This window comes from Leguminivora glycinivorella, chromosome 26 (assembly GCF_023078275.1).
Source record: "Leguminivora glycinivorella isolate SPB_JAAS2020 chromosome 26, LegGlyc_1.1, whole genome shotgun sequence".
Taxonomy (NCBI): domain Eukaryota; kingdom Metazoa; phylum Arthropoda; class Insecta; order Lepidoptera; family Tortricidae; genus Leguminivora; species Leguminivora glycinivorella.
Window position 1 is genome coordinate 5,149,341 of NC_062996.1, and position 18,792 is coordinate 5,168,132.

General features: G+C 39.9%; 2 protein-coding genes across 2 annotated transcripts in view; one reads left to right on the top strand and one right to left on the bottom strand.

Moving 5' to 3' along the window:
- On the top strand, nt 1-7,519 carry LOC125240115. The gene is made up of 2 exons (XM_048147961.1): nt 1-1,231; nt 7,452-7,519. Exons 1-2 carry the CDS (start codon nt 1-3, stop codon nt 7,517-7,519), a joined length of 1,299 nt encoding a protein of 432 aa, XP_048003918.1.
- Nucleotides 7,520-9,676: 2,157 nt separating this feature from the next.
- Nucleotides 9,677-18,792, bottom strand: part of LOC125240151 (Kv channel-interacting protein 1) — a 101,082-nt gene continuing 91,966 nt past the window's right edge. The window contains exons 5-7 of the mRNA XM_048147998.1: nt 13,971-14,180; nt 10,838-10,995; nt 9,677-10,059 (exon numbers count right to left, since the gene is read on the bottom strand). Coding sequence (XP_048003955.1) covers nt 10,867-10,995; nt 13,971-14,180 — 339 coding nt within the window. The 3' untranslated portion in view covers nt 9,677-10,059; nt 10,838-10,866. The remainder of the gene's footprint in view (nt 10,060-10,837; nt 10,996-13,970; nt 14,181-18,792) is intronic.

The following is an 18,792-nucleotide window of genomic DNA, read 5'->3' on the forward strand; positions in this document are numbered from 1 at the left end:
ATGACACCTAAGCGGATTCCATATGAGGCCGTGATCTGTAGTGTTGAAGAGGCAATATCACGTAACAAGGTTCCGTCTAGGGATGCGGAGGTACTTAGACAGGATGTTGCGGTTATTTTGCGGAAGGCGACATTACCCAAGAGTAACGTGACTACGGAAGAACGTTTAGCTCTGAAGAACCTGAGAGCGAATGAGAATATCCTGGTTCTAAAGGCGGATAAAGGGAACGCCACGGTGGTCATGGACTCGACAGATTACGACGACAAAATTCGGCTTTTACTGAATGATACGAATGTGTATAAGCCCGTTTCATATGACCCTACTGCCAGAGTTACGCGCCGGATAAGGGCTGTCATTAGGGACTACAGGGAGTTGTTCCAGGATGATGTCTTTGACCGTTTACACAGGCCTAGAATAGTGCAATCGCCGAAATTGTATGGGCTGCCGAAGGTACACAAAGCTAACGTGCCCTTGCGACCAATCGTAAGTCAAATCGCCTCACCTACTTACGACCTGGCAAAGCATGTAGCATCGGTGTTGCAGCCGCTTGTGGGTAAAACGTCGTCCTTTGTGAAAGACTCTCGTCACTTTGTGGACATTCTGAAGGATGTTAAGCTGGAACCAGATGACATAATGGTGAGTTTTGATGTCGAGTCGCTTTTCACCAATGTTCCAGTTAAGGAATGTCTTGAGGTAGTTAGGACAAGGCTAGCTGACAATGAGATACTGGAGTCGGTCATGGTGTTATTGCGAAACTGTCTAGAAGGGAGCTACTTTTTATATCGACAAAAGCATTATCTCCAGATTGACGGAGTTGCTATGGGCAGCCCGGTGGCGCCGGTTTTAGCAAATATCTGGATGGAGCATTTTGAGGCAAACATAGACCTGCAACCATGGGCAGTGAAGTTATGGAAGCGGTATGTCGATGATGTCTTTTGTATCATGAAGGGTGGCAAGCAAGAAGTTGAGCATTTACTCCAGTATCTCAATTCCATTCATCAGAAGGTGAAATTTACGTATGAATTGGAATCAGATCGAAGTTTGCCTTTTCTGGACATAAAAGTGATAGGTCGGATGGATGGATCCTTGGCGCACACTGTCTACAGGAAGCCTACTCACACAGATAGATACCTCAATGCTCAGTCTCACCACCACCCTCGTCACCTACTGTCCGTCGTTAATTCCCTAAAGAACAGAGCACATGACCTTTGTGACCCTGAATTTTTAGAGAGTGAGATGTCACACATTCAGGAGGTTCTTAGAAAGAATGGGTACAGGGTGGATTGTCGGCAACCAAGACGAAAGCCTGCGAAGAAGCATCCGAATGTTGCAAGACGACCGGCATTTATGCCCTATGTCAAGGGAGTGACAGACAAGGTTGGTACCATACTAAAGAAGTATTCGATACAGACTGTGTACATGCCGTTGTCGAAGGTGGCGGGGCAACTAAGGTCAGCAAAGGATGTTATTCCATATCAGACGCCAGGCGTTTATAAGATTGACTGTAGCTGTGGTAGTTCTTATATTGGAGAAACCAAACGCACCATAGCGGAAAGGGTCAAAGAACATATCGCGGCGGTCAAAAAACGACAAATAAATAAGTCTGCGGTTGCCGAGCATTTGCTAGAGTCAGGACCGAACCACTGGATTGAACTGCATAATCCCAAAGTCCTTTCAACTGAACGTCTTTACTATAGCAGGAAAGTACGTGAAGCGATTGAAATCAGGAAACATCGTAATTTCAATCAAAATGAAGGGCAAGGGATTTCATCTTCGTGGAATCCAGTGATTAGCAAGTGTAAACGTGAGAAAACTTCCCGTCTCATACCATCGGATGTCGTGAGTGTTGTATGTGGGCAGAGTGGCAACCCTAGCGTAAAAGTGACTGATGACAATCAAGTGCGGGTAGTTCGAAAAACTCGTACAGCTAGAAGATGTTGATACAACTCCCAGCCAGTCTACCCGTGACCACGGACGTAATGTCATGTCCGAAACGTCGGGTTAAATATAAAACGTAAGTTTTACGCGATTAAGTCCCGTTTTAATTTAATAATAATATTCATTTACATCTATACCAAAGCGTTTTAAGCGTTGTTTGATATTGAAGTAAAAATGACTAAAGGACTATACCCTATACTTTTAGGTATTTAAAAGAACGAGTAATTTGTAATACATTGTCGGGTAGTTACAGCCATAGAGTATATTGAATAGTATGTACGACATTTCTAGGTTAAACAACCAAATACAAACGCCAAGCTGATCTGTCACTGCGCGACCTATCTTTAACCTTCTTATTTGGTCGTGTAATATTTTCAATTACCCTCAACTGGCATAAGGGCCTTTGGAGGGTAGATTTTATTTACATTTAAATACCTAAAGATGCAGACTATAGTAACACAACATCAAACAGGCTAGTTCAATTACAGTATCACCAAAAAGCCGTACCGAAAATTATCTTGCTTGCCCTATAGAAACTGTTCACATCTACAAATTGTCAAATCAGTCAACAATTCTTGATTTATTCAATAATACCAATAGACCAATTTCAATTATTCATAAGATAATTTGTAAGTCTACTCCTAGATATTAGAAATGCTTTTAAAGTAAGAAATGATACGTCGTTCTGTGACTTCGTGACACGTGAAAATGCAGAAAAATCATTGCAAGGATACAAATTACAGTTAATTGGCATGCACAGACATAAGAGCATTTTTAGTACTTAGTTATTTGTTTTACAAGTGGGCAAAATTGTTGATTGACCGTTACCAAAGCCGGTAAAACATTTCAAAATTGAATCACTGAAAATTATGCATTTTTTAAAGCGTTTATTTTTTCACTTGCATGAATATATTTTAACGAACTCGGTTTTCTTATGGTTTTTTTGCTCGTAAGTCTGTTGGATGCTCAAAAAATAGCGTAAATTATGGTACCTTACTTTGTATTTAACGTAGGAACTTCTCTATTAAATTATTCAAAATGCAATATATGTAGAATATGAAGTTGTTTTTTCTTACGTTATGTGACATATGTGTGTATAATGTATATACGATCAAAAGTTTGTGGATTTAATATTTGTATTAGTCAATATAACAATTCTTAAAAATCTTGTGTCAAATAAAATTCCCAAATCAATTCCATAGTTTAAAACAAGTTCATTAAGTTTACAGTAGGTACGTGTAGGTATATCTATAAAATCATTGCGTGTATTTAGTTTTTTACATTTTACTTAACAGATAAACGCAATTACCCTAAAGTCGCAATTATAAACATCAAGATTCAAGTTTAAATATTACTTAAATGCAAATAATATTCTAAAAACGAATAAAATTTTAGTCATAATCTAAATTAATATCAGTTTGTATTTTTTGTTAGATTTCTCGTCATCATGAGCTAGTTTTGAGCTCACCAGGCATTATTATGGCCGCTGTACACATGTGGCCAACGGTTCCGCCAACCCTTGGTGGAACCCCTTGGCCAAGATAAGAGCCGCTGTTTACACATTGGCGAACCAATCACTTGGCATTGGCTCGTGGACGTGGAATGGAAAAGGCTAGGTAATTCTAGGTCATTTACGTTGTCAGCAAAATTTGATTAAAAAATAATAACCCCGTAGTAAAATTAAATTATTTGAAATATTAACAATTTTTTGAATATTCTGATAAGCACATTTATTTTTTTTAGGCAATAACATTAAAAATTTGCAAGGTTATTTTATTTCCTAAAATCAGCACTATTATTGGCATAGATAAACTTATTATTTACGTAAATATTTCACTACTGTCCTCTCTGACGGCTGACGACAAACTGAATGAAGCGCCAACGTGTAAACGCAGTTGGCCATTGGCGCCAAGATCCTTTGCTGTGTGGACAAAAAACCGACACCAATCGGTTGGCCGGCCAGCGCTAGCGCCAACTGCCAACATACGGCCAAGTAGCCCTCTACACGCTTGGCCAAGGGGTTCCACCAAGGGTTGGTGGAACCGTTGGCCAAGCGTGTACAGCGGCCATTAGACGCATACTCACAGCCTGGCAAAAAGAGTAGAAAACAATAGGAGCGCCACTGTCTATGTAAACCGCTTTGCACGTGGTAACTATTTTGACACTTCTGTATGAATAAAGTAAGTGTGGCCATGATGAAAAATAATACATAGCTCCATTTCTACTTTTTTTGCCAAGCTGTTTATTTCATCATAAAACATGATATAATACATCTTAAAAGTCAAAATACGACTGATATGATTAAAATTGCATATTATTACTTTACGATTGCTTGAAGTTTTTAAGTTATTTTTGATATTTAGTAAATTATAGTCTTTATTTTCTTGATACATTTGCTTAGTTACATGGGTAAATTAACGAATAATAAGTATAACAACGTTTCTTAAACTTATATAGTTATATTAGAACGTTAGGGCAAGAAAAATATTATTGATTTCTAAGATTTCACACTTATTTATTTAATATTTATTATTTTCCTTGCCCTAACAAACATCCATTAAGGCTCTACAAATCGTGCTACAAATCGCATGGGACTTAATATAATTGCCAACTAAGTGGGGGCGACGAATTCAATCGCCAGAACTTTTTGGCAATTTATAGAAAATCGCATGCAATTTTTGTTCATATTATGTAGAGGTTATGAATAACAAATTGTTAAAAATAGAACATTGAAATATAGTTACTATTTTTAGGTAAATTTATTTTGTAATTCCTTTATAGGCACTTACAATACTACTTGTAAAGGTCTTGAAATTTAACAAAAAATATTAATAGGTATTTTTTTAAGAAAATGCAGAAATTAAATTTTTGAAAAAAAAATTTTTTCTAATCACAGTGATTTAAAATTTACTTTATGTGACATTTTACTTTGAGATGAAGACATAATATATTTTTAATTCTTTTTAATTTTAGTTGTATAGATACAGTGAATCAGTAATATCATTAAAATTCAAGAGACAGTGCCCTCACTTTAAAATTACCAACTTTTAAAAAATCTTATGAAAGTGGACAGAAGCTTGAAAGCAAGTTAAAATTAATAACTTTTCAAAAATATACTTCTCGTGGTAAGCACATCCAAAAATTTCGTAAATTTTAGTAAAATATAGTCCGGTAAACCAATTTTCTCAGTAAAAAGGCGCCAAATATTTGTATACGCACGATCGGCATTTTTTAAATTCTTTTAAATATCATTCCCATCCAAATTCCAAATGTGTCTTTTTTTTAAAACTTTTTATATAGTAAATAATCAAGATGGATTACCAGATGTCGATGAAAAATGCTTAAATCGTTTCAAAACGGACTCTTCAGATTTGCCGCTTTAAAAATTGGTTTGCCAGACTATAAGCGTCACCCAGTTGCTCTTTCGAGCTCTACCCTGTTGCTGGTGGCTCGGCAGCTGTCGGCTAGCCGAGAGGGACGCAGTTACAAGCGAGAGTGAGACAAAGAATAGCCATTTTGTAGCTTTAATTTTTCATTCAAAAGCATATTACTGACGCCCTCTCTCGGTCGCCGCCCCGAAACTCAATTACTTTAAATTGAGGTAAACTTAACATATTGGTAGGTAACTAGGGAAAAAAAAAATCTATTGAAATAATAAATTGGAATAAGTATTATTTTGTAACTACTTTGATTAAGATTTACTAGTCCCTAAATACTAAGGGTTCTGTACTTGTTATTTACTATATGTATGGCAAGTTCGTTTCACTAAAATATGCTGTCAGTTTTTCCGTATTCCTATGGGTATTCGTATTATCTATAAAATACTCAATATTCCTAATCCCAACTCACTAATATTTGTCACTATTAATTTAAAAACTACTATAAAATAACTACTTATAAAATATTTCGGAAAACTTAATTATTAACGACTTAAAAATTATAATTAAAGATCTTATTACTATTATTACATACGCGCCTTCTAAAATGATAATTTTTAACCCCCGAAAATAATAAGCACATGTTTTTTTCGTAATAACATGGTTATATTTGGTCACACAAGAAATGGAGGTAGATCCTCAATACAATAGGCTAGTTTCCTACTAGTGAAATCAGCTTCTTTTTAAGAACTGTCAAAACGATTTGCTAATATGAAATTACTATGAAATACTGAGGAATGACGTCACGGTCAATTCATTTACTTTATACCTTTCTCTTTGACTTATTAAATAGAAATTATGTTTAAACATAACTACTGTCCATATTTTTCTTCTAATTATGTGGTGCTTTATTTAGTGCACTGCGTAAATAACTATTGTTATACAAGGGGGCAAAGTTGTATTTTAACGCCGAGTGTGGAATTGAAAAACGAGCAAGTGAAAGGATTCTATAGTTGAACCACGAGCGAAGCGAGTGGTTCGAGAATAGAATCCTGAACTTGCGAGTTTTTTAACACACGAGAAGTAAATACATTTGCACCCGAGTGTAACACAAAACTTTTCCCCTCACTATAGCGAGGAAACTAGAACGCAAAAAAAAACCGGCCAAGAGCGTGTCGGGCCACGCTCAGTGTAGGGTTCCGTAGTTTTCTGTATTTTTCTCAAAAACTACTAGACCTATCAAGTTCAAAACAATTTTCCTAAAAAGTTTTTATAAAGTTCTACATTTGTGATTTTTTTCATATTTTTTAAACATATAGTTCAAAAGTTAGAGGGGGGGGACGCACTTTTTTTTCCTTTAGGAGCGATTATTTCCGAAAATATTAATATTATCAATAAACGATCTTAGTAAACCCTTATTCATTTTTAAATACCTATCCAACAATATATCACACGTTGGGGTTAGAATGAAAAAAAATATCAGCCTCCACTTTACATGTAGGGGGGGTATCCTAAAAAAACATTTTTTCCCATTTTTTATTTATTTACTTTGTTGGCGTGATTGATATACATATTGGTACCAAATTTCAGCTTTCTAGTGCTAATGGTTACTAAGATTATCCGCGGACGGACGGACGGACGGACGGACAGACAGACATGGCGAAACTATAAGGGTTCCTAGTTGACTACGGAACCCTAAAAATGCGTTTATCACTGCTTCCAAGTAGTTCCACGGGTGGTAAATCATCTTTATTACTAGATTCACCTAATTTTATCAATTTTAAAGCAGTTAATTTGACTTTATTCAAGGTCAAATTACTTTACCCACTAGTGGATAAAATGCGTTTTTACCCGCTAGTATTAAAGGACAAAACACGTGTTTCCCAGCTAGTGAGGGGAAAAATATTTTATTTTAAGTGTAGGAAACTAGCCTATAAAGGTCATGTTTCAAGACTTTCAAGGCAACAATTTTCATCAATTTTGTCACCATTTTGAACACATAGAAAGGATCAGATCGGACATTTGTCTTGAATGCGCCTGTCGCAAGTTCTTGGACCCACACACTTATACGTAGATGGACGCTGCTATTAGGCTACTATTCCGCAATACACGCGCATCATTTCCATCTGTGTACAGGCGAACTACCAGCGAGTCGTGTCATCACGCACGCACACAACGACAACTGCATTGAGCATGCTCAATGAGCTAAAGCCTGACTAGAAATATATGACTGCACGCCATGTTGCGGAATTTCATTGGAACTATTTTATTCATACTAAACTGGCCCCGTAGCCGAATGGCATTTCTCCGACGCCAAACGAAAGCGATACGCCGCTGGCTCTGTCGCGCCAATACGCAAGCGCGATAGAGATAGATATCTACTAGCGCTTCGTTTCGTGAGCGTTTCGTGAGCGTTTGTGCCATTCGGCTAGCCACCCTGAACTGTCATGTTTCGTTCAGTTTACATCATGGCGCAATTTCATTAGTCGATAACTCGTTCGGTATACAGCATACGGGGAGTCCTCGCAGGCGAGATAACAACCAATGAAAGTGGTGCAATTTAATTGGTCGTTAACCCGTTCGGTATGCAGCATACGAGGAGTCGCCGCAGGCGAGATAACAACCAGTGAAAGTAGTGCAAATTGATTGGTCGTTATGCAACATACGGGGACTCCCCGCAGGCGAGATAACAACCAATGAAAGTTACTATTACTATTTAATTTCCCGAATGCGGGCACTGTGGCACGCATTCCAGAAATCTCTTGTACCCCGAATGCGGACCCTATCGACCTAATGAAAACGTTTCCCCGAATGCGGGTCCTGTGGCATGCGTTCCAGAAATCTCTCGTACCCCGCATGCGGGCCCTATCGACTAATGAAATTGCGCCATCAGAATAACAGCGCCCTCCTGACAATAGTCATATATTTCTGACCAGGCTTTAATACTTGCGACACGTCTTCCGGTGGCTTGTCGGCTCTCTAGATTGTATGCTCTGAGATTTTGAAGCATTGTAAGAAAAGTCCTATGTAACGGCTAGGTTTACTCATATTTTGTTTCTGCAAAATTGTATTTTTAGATCGAAGCGTTTCGTTGTTTTAAAGAATTGTATCCCAAGCACATGATCTGAAAAAGTCCATATCGGTTTGTTTTTTTAACCTTTGTTGATCCAAAGTACGAAATCTCGATGAAGACATTCAGAGGTTATTTAATTTAAACAATCAATATTTATGGTTTTGATATGACCTGGGGCAACCAACGTTTTAGTGATCGTTGTATATCTCACGTAGGATATTTACTTTATTTGGCATGCACCAATCATCGTGAGAGATCTTTCAAGGTCGAATTAAAATACTATTTAAACTACAACAACTTGTTATAACAGAATTTCTGACAGCACTAATTACTGGCTGGCAATTTGAGTTGCCAGAGTCACTCAAGATCGGTCAGAAATATTGGGTTGGCACAAAAGTAATGACACACTCTACAAAACTCTATACATTTCCTTTCTTAAGTTAATTGATGTTTTCGATAATATTCTAGTATGTTGTAGAACATTCTAGGTACTTCTAATGTGAGGGTATATAAAGCCGCCCTCGTGATTGGTTTAGTTAGATTGAAATAAAATGGACGAGCGACAAGTTCGAATTAACAAGTTGGTATTAACCCTTGATTGCCAGAGTCACACGTGGTCTAGACACAGGAGTATTAGAAGGTCAGGAAGACCATGAGATCTTCGGTCTCCAAATATGGTATAATTGCTACAGAGCCACTAGGTGGCGTGCTAGAGCACGCGACCAGTAGGCCGATCACTACATTTTATCCGTCTTTTTAGAAGGCAGCGCCTCACTCGAGCGTCCGTTACACATGCTGCAGATAAGTTTTAGATGGGCAAAACAATTGAAGATCAATCTCGGGTCACCACAAGTGGTTCAGAGGTGGAAGAACGACGCTACACGCTCCTTAGAAGGCGAGAAACAGCTTAGGAATCTTAGGATCACTCCTTGGTCGCCATACAAAGGAGAGCAGGATGCTGCACGCTTCGCTGGTATCTTCTTAGAAAGCCAGCGGCCATCAGCAATTTAGTAAGTAATCAGGCGATTTAGAAGGCTAGAAACAGCTTGGGATCAATCCTTGGTCTCCACAGATGCTGCTGGGCTAATGCGCGAGCACGTGACCAACACACCGAGCATTGCACGCTTTTGCACGAGTCTGCTCGAGCGTCCGCTACGCGTGGTATAGAGGAGTTTTAGAAGGCGAGAAACAGCTGAAGATCAATCTCGGGTCACCACTCACGGTACAAGTGCTGCAGGGCCACAAGATGACGCGCAAGGGTCTGCTTAAAATCCAGACGTGGTAGAAATAGGAGCGCGACGCTACACGCTTCGCTCGAGTATCCGCTACATCTTTAAAAGGCGAGAAAGAGCTTGGGGTCAAACCTCGGTCTCCACACGTGGCACTGATGCTGCAAAGCCACTAGGTAGCGCGCTAGGGCGCGATCACGCTTCCAGTACACTTTGAGTCATCTTAGAAAGCCAGCATCAGTTTGTTAAAGAGTCAGGAGCTTAAAAGGCGAGAAAGAGCTTAGGATCAATCCTCGGTCTCCACACGTGGTACAGATGCTGCAAGGCCACCAGATGGCGTGCCAGGGCGCGAGCGCGCGACCAGCACGCCGCGGCGGCCGCGTGCAGAGGCGCGCGCGGGCAGCGGCATACGTGCCGGGGGAGCGGGCGCTTGGATTCCGTCCTGGAATGTGAGTAGTCTAAGTTAGGTGGCTGTCTCTAACTAACAGTATCAGAAAAATGTGGGTTTAGACGCCAATGGAATAGTAAAGTGTTCATCATAACGGCCTGGTCACGACATTGGTCTAAGGTGACAGCGGCGAGCGGCATAGGCGTGAATGAAATAGTCACATCGCTGTGTCTCGCTCCGATGTATGGCCGCCGCTCACTACTGCCGCTTTAGACCAATGTCCTGGCGAGGCTGTAATGGAATAGTACGAGTAAATTTGATGAGTGAAGATCATTCAGGACTACTGTTCAGCGGTATTTTGGGATGGAACTCTGTGATACCATGAGAAATCTCAGGAGTCAATGAGTTCAGAAAATCTCATAGTACTCGGGAACCAGCTACTCTGCAACTACCGTCATCACCTGGGACTCTACAGCTGACAGCTGGAACTGACCTGCATTCGGACGCGGAGTGAGTCGGCCGTCATAGCGCCGTGTCGAATATCTGGAGGACACCAGGTTCCATCATCAGCTGGAACTGACCTGTATTCGGACGCGGAGTCAGTCTGCCGTCATAGCGCCATGTCGAATATCTAGAGCGAGCGCATGATCACCTCGTCCTTGAGGCAGGACTCCAGGTTCCATCATCAGCTGGAACATCTGGAACAGCTGGAACTGACCTGTATTCGGTCGCGGAGTGAGTCAGCCGTCATAGCGCCATGTCAAATATCTGGAGCTTGCATGATCACATCTCTGAGACAGGACTCCAGGTTCCATCATCAGCTGGAACTGACCTGTATTCGGACGCGGAGTCAGTCTGCCGTCATAGCGCCGTGTCGAACATCTGGAGCGAGCGCATAATCACATCGTCCTTGAGGCAGGACTCGAGGAACTCCTCGATGGTGATCACGCCATCTTGGTTCAGGTCCAGCTTATGAAACACCCGGTCCACCTGGAAACGATATGAAGGATTTTAAAAATCCATTTTTCAGTTTCAAAAATATGATGCACTCCATTATCGTTCTCCTTGCGTTATCCCGGAATTTGCCACGGCTCATGGGAGCCTGGGGTCCGCTTTAACAACTAATCCCAAGATTTGGCGTAGGCACTAGTTTTACAAAAGCGACTGTCATCTGACCTTCTAACCCGAAGGGTAACTAGGCCTTATTGGAGTCCGGTTTCCTCACGATGTTTTTCTTCACCGAAAAGCAACTGGCAAATATCAAATGACATTTCGCTCATTAGTTCCGAAAAACTTATTGGTACGAGCCGGGGTTCGAACCCGTGACCTCCGGATCTTAATGCACTGGTACTGGTACCACCAAAAGCGAGTAAGCGATGATCTATCGACGAAGAAATTGGTGAAAAGAGAGGGAGCGATTTATAGTTCATCGCTCGGCAACGAACTATACCCCATAGAGTAATTAGAGTATATTGAATAGTATGGTATAGAGATAGTATAGAGTTATCAGTCAAGATTTTCGAATGCAGCGCCATCTATTATTAAGTTACTACAACTTTTCATGCCTAAAGGTTCTTATTCAAACATAAAGCATGTGGACCCTTCAAAATGGAACGCCACATATTTATGGCAGGATTTCTAAATAGGTCATTCATCAAACAGTCACATTAATCAGTATTTGACCGCTACGCTAACTCATTTGCCAAAATTTACAATTTAATACATGTAATTAGCCATAGAAGGCCGTTCGCTAGTTTGCGATTGGTACAGCGACATCTAGCGAAAATTTTGGACATCAAAAAATACTTATACATTTTACGAAAACAAGTCATTACCCAGTTTGCGGAAGTAACAGTGACATCTAGCGCACTACTTGCACTACGGCAAATATTTGTTTTTCACGCCCTCTATCGTTAATTTTCCTAAACATATCCAAAGTACATCGGATTTACTATTTCCTTTGACTGAAAACACCTTGACTATACCTACCTCGCTCGCACTATCATCGCATCTCTTTTGTTTACACGGGAGCGGCTATCTTTTGTTCGTTTCTATCGCCGATAGCTCATTCGCTTACTTCGCTTTTGGTGGATCCAGTGCCAAACAAAAGAATGTAGGTAAACTCAACCTACTTACAGTAATCGACCATAAAGAATGCACATCGGTTTTTCGTCTATGAAGACGAAAAACCGATGTCGCTCTATGAAGAGCGTTGTCTCTTTCTTGCTTATGTGACGTTAATTGTCTCTTTCCAAAGACCGATGTGCGTCCTTTATGGCCGTTTACTGTATACACCATGGGCACAGTATAATAAAGAGTACTATCGTACAGTACGGCCACTCCCGCTCCCCGCTGAAAGTGCCGCCCACCCCCGCTCGGTTACCTCACAGTTACCGCCTGTCAAAAACGCGAACAGACCACCTGTCATGTCTCACTCATACAAGCAAGGTATGCGTTCACGTACACGAGCTTAGAATGTGTGCTAGGAACGCGCCTCTTTCATATATTTGATTGCCAGTGTCCGAGGTGTGCCATGGGCATTCATAATGACATTATAAATAAATAAATAAATATTATAGGAGATTCTTAACACAGATTGACTGAGGCTCACGTTAAGCTCAAGAAGGCTTGTGTTGTGGGTACTCAGACAACGATATAATATATATAATATATAAATACTTATATACTTAGAAAACATCCATGACTCAGGAACAAATATCTGTGCTCATCACACAAATAAATGCCCTTACCGGGACTCGAACCCGGGACCGCGGTGTAGCAGGCAGGGTCACCTCACCACCGACTGCGCCAGACCGCTCGTCAAAATGTGTTATAGTCTCTAAATGTGTTAAAATCTTTCGGGTTATACAGTCGCGGTGTATGACGCAGCATGGACCGCCCAGAGATTCCATTAGGTAATTATAATCTTTAATACACCGAAAAGTTCTTGCTTCCTTACTAAAGTATACTTAAGTTTCTAAAGAATACCCAGTCAAGCGCGAATAAGTCCGCCATTTTCCAGCCGGCTGCCCGGAGCTACTTCAGCCGGTTTCTATGCTCTTAGCAAGACATTATAAGCTTTAATAATTGGCTGTGCTCTCGCTAGTTAGTTGGGTTGAGTCAACAAGTTTATTAAGCATTTCCTTAGCTATGTAGATAGTTCTAAAACCACAATTAACAATTTGAATTTAAAATGAGACACTGCATGTTGAGTATTGACTAAGTTAAATTTGTTTTTTATCATGCAGAAACGGCTGCGAGCTACATTACATATTTTTAAATTGAAGGAAAAATTGACACCTCCAGGTTTCGAACCTGCGACCTCTGTTCCAATTTCCCACGTGTGATGGCACCATCACCATCTACATCATATGACGGAAGGCCCAATCATTCATAATCTGATCCTAAAGCTAGTTACTCTCATTTATGACAACATCTTACCTGTTCATTAGCCTTAGCGTCATCTAACCTCGCATGAGGCGACCCAGGCGGTGCCCGTCGGCCCAATAGTTTATGAACTGCTACCACCACCTCAGCGAGTTCCCCACGAGTAATGGCACCATCGCAATCTACATCGTACGACGGAAGGCCCAATCACTCATAATCTGATCCTAAAGCTAGTTGCTCTCATTTATGACAACATCTTACCTGTTCATTAGCCTTAGCGTCATCTAATCTCGCATGAGGCGACCCAGGCGGTGCCCGTCGGCCCAATAGTTCATGAACTGCTACCACCACCTCAGCGAGTTCCCCGCGAGTGATGGCACCATCGCCATCTACATCGTACGACGGAAGGCCCAATCACTCATAATTTGCTCCTAATGCTAGTTCTTCTCAGTTTTGAAAACATCTTACCTCTTTCCTGAGAACAGATGTCGCTATCTCTCATAGTTTTTGATTCTAACTTCTCCATACTGACCGTTTTTGATTGATCTAGTTTACTCTCATTTATGGCAACATCTTACCTGTTCATTAGCCTTAGCGTCATCTAGTCTCGCATGAGGCGACCCAGGCGGTGCCCGTCGGCCCAATAGTTCATGAACTGCTACCACCACCTCAGCGAGTTCCCCGCGAGTGATGGCACCATCGCCATCTACATCATATAGACGGAAGGCCCAGCGAAGACGCTCGTAGACTGAGCCACGGAGGAGCGTTGATAGGGTTACTAGGAGTTCCTGTGGACAATCGTGGAAGATTAGTCACGGAGGCTAGTGAAAATTGGTAAGAATTTAAGAAAAATTCAAAATAAGTCACGGACTTAAGAGAAAATTGAACTTATAGCAGGGAAGGTAGAGGTATAGTCACAGCGCATAGACTGCCATCTCTCGACACAATTTTAAAACTTTTGAACCTCGTTTTGACAATTTGGCCGATAATGTCCACTTGATAAATAGGTATTGAAATTGTAAAATATTAAGGTGTAGCTCCAATAGCGCCATCTAGACGACCATACATTTTTCTTGAACGTTTTTTCTTATATTTATCTCTCTATCTATACGGAGTTATATTTCTTTGGGTTTACTCAGCAAGTATGACCGTATAGCTTATGACCTATACATAGGTACACACACATGCAAATCGTAAATTAGATATATATTGGAAGTTAACCCATATTTGTATACATACACATTGCTACTACCAAAGACTTATGTAACTCCGTATAGACCTGTAGACGGATAAAGTCTGAGAAAAAAACGTACCTCAAAGCCCTAGAGAAAAAGGTACCTGTGTGTAGGTGACCTAGATGGCGTTACACCTTTGGGGAACGCTCTGCTAGATGGCGCTAATATTAATATTTGACATTTTAACACATTGATTCAAACTTTCACGATTTTTACGCATATTTAAAATTGCAAACGGGACTTAAACGGGGACAATGCCGTCCTTGAAACGTCGGAGGTTAGTGTTTAAAACATAGTGTTTAAAACATAGTAAATACGCCATTAAGTCCCGTTTGCAATTTTAAATATTTTAACACATATCAAGCTAACATTATGGGCCAAATTGTCAAAACTGAGGTTCAAAAGTTTTAAACTTGTGTCGAGAGATGGTAGTCTTTGCACTGTGGTTACACATTTTTCATTGACAGTAACTCTCTATAATAATACTCGATCCTCTTTGCTACTACTAAGCATATGAAGTATATAAGTACCTATTAAGTATTTTGAAATTCAGGAAAACTTTGTTGCGCGATACGCTAAGGCAAAATAACAGGTTTGAAAACATAAATATAAATCGTATATAGGTTATATGTGGCTGTTTTGATCGGTACGATAGAGGGTGTTCTGAATTTACGTAATGTCTCAAAGGGTGTTCTCATAGCCTGACATTTTGAAAGGTTATTTCGTTGTTCAAGTTTATATGTGGGGCTTCATAAAACTTCGGGGTAGGTGATGTAATGTAACGTTCAATCCAAATGTTCCAATTCATATACCTACGTAACTTCACTTAAAAAGTAATTACTTTTATATATAAAGAGTCTTTCATGAATGAGAAATCCCATCAAAAACATAAATGTGAAATGAGAGCCAAGTTCAATATTATGATATACTTTGGTTGTTGACTTCAACAACAAAAGAAGTGAGATCTAAATGGGCGCCAAGTTCAGTGTTCAGTCCTGAAATTTATTTATAACAACATAAAATAACACAAAACACTGAAGTCTCTGTTGATGATTGGATACAGGCATTATCAGTTACTACAACTGCCTGCCTGCTTTACAAATAAAAAAAATATAGTTTTCCCCTCACTAGCTCGGAAACACGTGTTTTGTCTTTTAATACCAGCGGGTAAAAACGCATTTTATCCACTAGTGGGTAAAGTAATTTGACCTTGAATAAAGTCAAATTAACTGCTTTAAAATTGATAAAAGTAGGTGAATCTAGTAATAAAGATGATTTACCACCTGTGGAACTACTGGAAGCAGTGATAAACGCAGTTTGTAGTTTCCTCGCTATAGTGAGGGGAAAAGTTTTGTGTTACACTCGGGTGCAAATGTATTTTACTTCTCGTGTGTTAAAAAACTCGCAAGTTCAGGATTCTATTCTCGAACCACTCGCTTCGCTCGTGGTTCAACTATAAAATCCGTTCACTTGCTCGTTTTTCAATTCCACACTCGGCGTTAAAATACAACTTTGCCCCCTTGTATAACAAATAACTATTCTTCTTATAACTTCGGACTGACAAATCGTCTACTAGCTCTATATTAGCTATTTTTTTTACTAACGAATAACTTTAACTAGCAAACATGTCGATGTGCTGTACCATAAATAACCAGGCCAGTTAATAGTTAGTTTAAAACTGAGTTAAAAGATGGTTAAAAGCCGTCCAACTCGGCCGAACTGCGAGACTGCACAACGGGTAATTGTTAGTCGCTGCAAGTTTGCAGCTTGTTAATAGGAATTTCATATTTATTGCCTTCATTAAAGTACTCATTTTAGGGTTCCGTAGTCAACTAGGAACCCTTAGGCACGCCACAAACAGTCTGAACAATTCATAATCTTAACCGTCTGTCCGCGGATAATCTCAGTGACAGTTAGCACTAGAAAGCAGAAATTTGGTGCCAATATGTATATAAATCACGCCGACAAAGTGCAAAAATAAAAAGTGGGAAAAAATGTTTTATTAGGGTACCCCCTCCCTCCTCCACGTAAAGTGGGGGTTGTTTTTTTTTCATTTCAACTCTAACGTGTGATATATATTTGTTTGATAGGTATTAAAAATGAATAGGGGTTTACGAAAATCATTTTTTGATATTGTTAATATTTTCGGAAATAATCCCTCCAAAAGTTAAAAAAAATGCGCCCCCCCTCCCTCTCTAACTTTTGAACCATAAGTTTAAAAAATATGAAAAAAAATCACAAAAGTAGAACTTTTTAAAAACTTTCTAGGAAAATTATTTTGAACTTGATAGGTTAAACAGTTTCTGAAAAAAAAAATGCGGGAAACTACGGAACCCTACCCTGAGCGTTGCCCGACACACTCTTGGCCGGTTTTAGTAGGTATTTCTACTGCATACCTGTGAATTTATTTATGCCATGCCCTTCTTTTTCTTATCCCTATGTGGGGTCGGTACAACTTGTTTTCTTCTTCCCTTCTCCTCTATCTTTCATCATCTCAACACTCATTTCTTCCATTCTCATATCGTCTTTCACACAATCCATCCATCGCTGTTTGGGTCTACCTACCTTTCCCTCTCCATCCATCAATATTCATCTCTATATAACATTCTTTTGCCTATGTGAGATTCATCCCTCCTCACGCCAACCTGCCTCCTCATCTTTTCCGTTATACTTAGATCCATTTTCAAACTTCCTCTAATATACTACATACATACATGTAATCTCGCCTGTATCCCATAAAGGGGTAGGCAGAGCACATGAATAAGTTTCAATGCCACTCTTGGCAAAAAGGGGTTGAAAGAAATCCAAATTGTGACATTGCAGTGACAAGTTGCCAGCCTCTCGCCTACGCCACAATTTAACTCATATCCGTAATACACTAATCCCTGAATTTCCTGATCAGATCCATTTAGGTCACTTCACACATCCATCTCAACATTCTCAATTCTTATAATATTATGCCATACAACACTTTCGAAACCGGGCTCTACGCGGCGCTGACACCGACATCTTTCGCATTAGACATACGACTGAGCTAAGGGAAACCCATGTAATCGGCTACGCTTCTACGAGCGGTGTACCCGACAGTCGGGTTCTTGGTAGCGAAAGTGATAAATATGATAACCTAACCACAAAATTAAAATTTTGATACCCCGACCGCGACATAGTGGACCGATTTTCATGAAACACGGCTAAGAAGTAAAAACACTCCTCAGCTTTGAAACAAAAAAAAACACAATCTAAATCGGTTCATCCGTTCGGGAGCTACAATGCCACACACAGACAGACATACAGACACGTCAAACTTTATAACACCCCGTCGTTTTTGCGTCGGGGGCGGGGGTTAAAAATAGTCTTATCTCACCCCACCTGACTCCTTTTGCCCAGATAGTTTCACCTTTAGATTCTACCAAATTCTACTTTATACACCGTGACCCCAAATCGGAGTGAAACCTGTCATCTTCCTGTCATTATATCCGATCTGGCACCGTTTCAACTCGAACTTAACCGCGGGGAGTGCGTGCAAAGATACCGTTACAAAGTATCTAGGAACAGTGCCAGCGGGCTAGTTCTTGATTGAGAGGTTCATGCATTGAAATTAGATTGGCGACTTTAAGAAAAAGGTCCTCTATGTTTATGGTTAAAAAAAAAATCTTATTTGAAATTGCGTCTTTCAACGAGCAATTCTTGTTAGTCTTTTTTTATTGTTTATTGAATAAGCATCTTACATGAACATAAGAAATTAAAAAAAGGGGAAATGGTTGAGGAGTGCTGGCGTTGTTGGAGATTCATCAGCCTAATCCGGTGGTTTGCTCGAAATAACAGGCGGAATGTATTCTACACCCTGTTTTTATTGAATTCCGTTAACTTTAAAGAAAGGTTCTTTAGATCAAATACAATTAATTTCTCTATGAAACTAGCGTCTTAACTCTTACGATTATTGAGTTATTAAAAAAATAAAGAGAATTACTGAATACGTGTGCTGACAGCCTTTACCTATTCCTAATGTTATTTGTTTTGACGTTTGCCGTCATCGTCAATCACTGGACACTAACTTGAATGTTATTTCTTAAGGGTCTCTCACACTAATAAATTTATATTATGTATGAAAATGATAAATTTTTTTTGCCTTTAGGTTCCTGATAATGAACCTAGCTACGTGTCG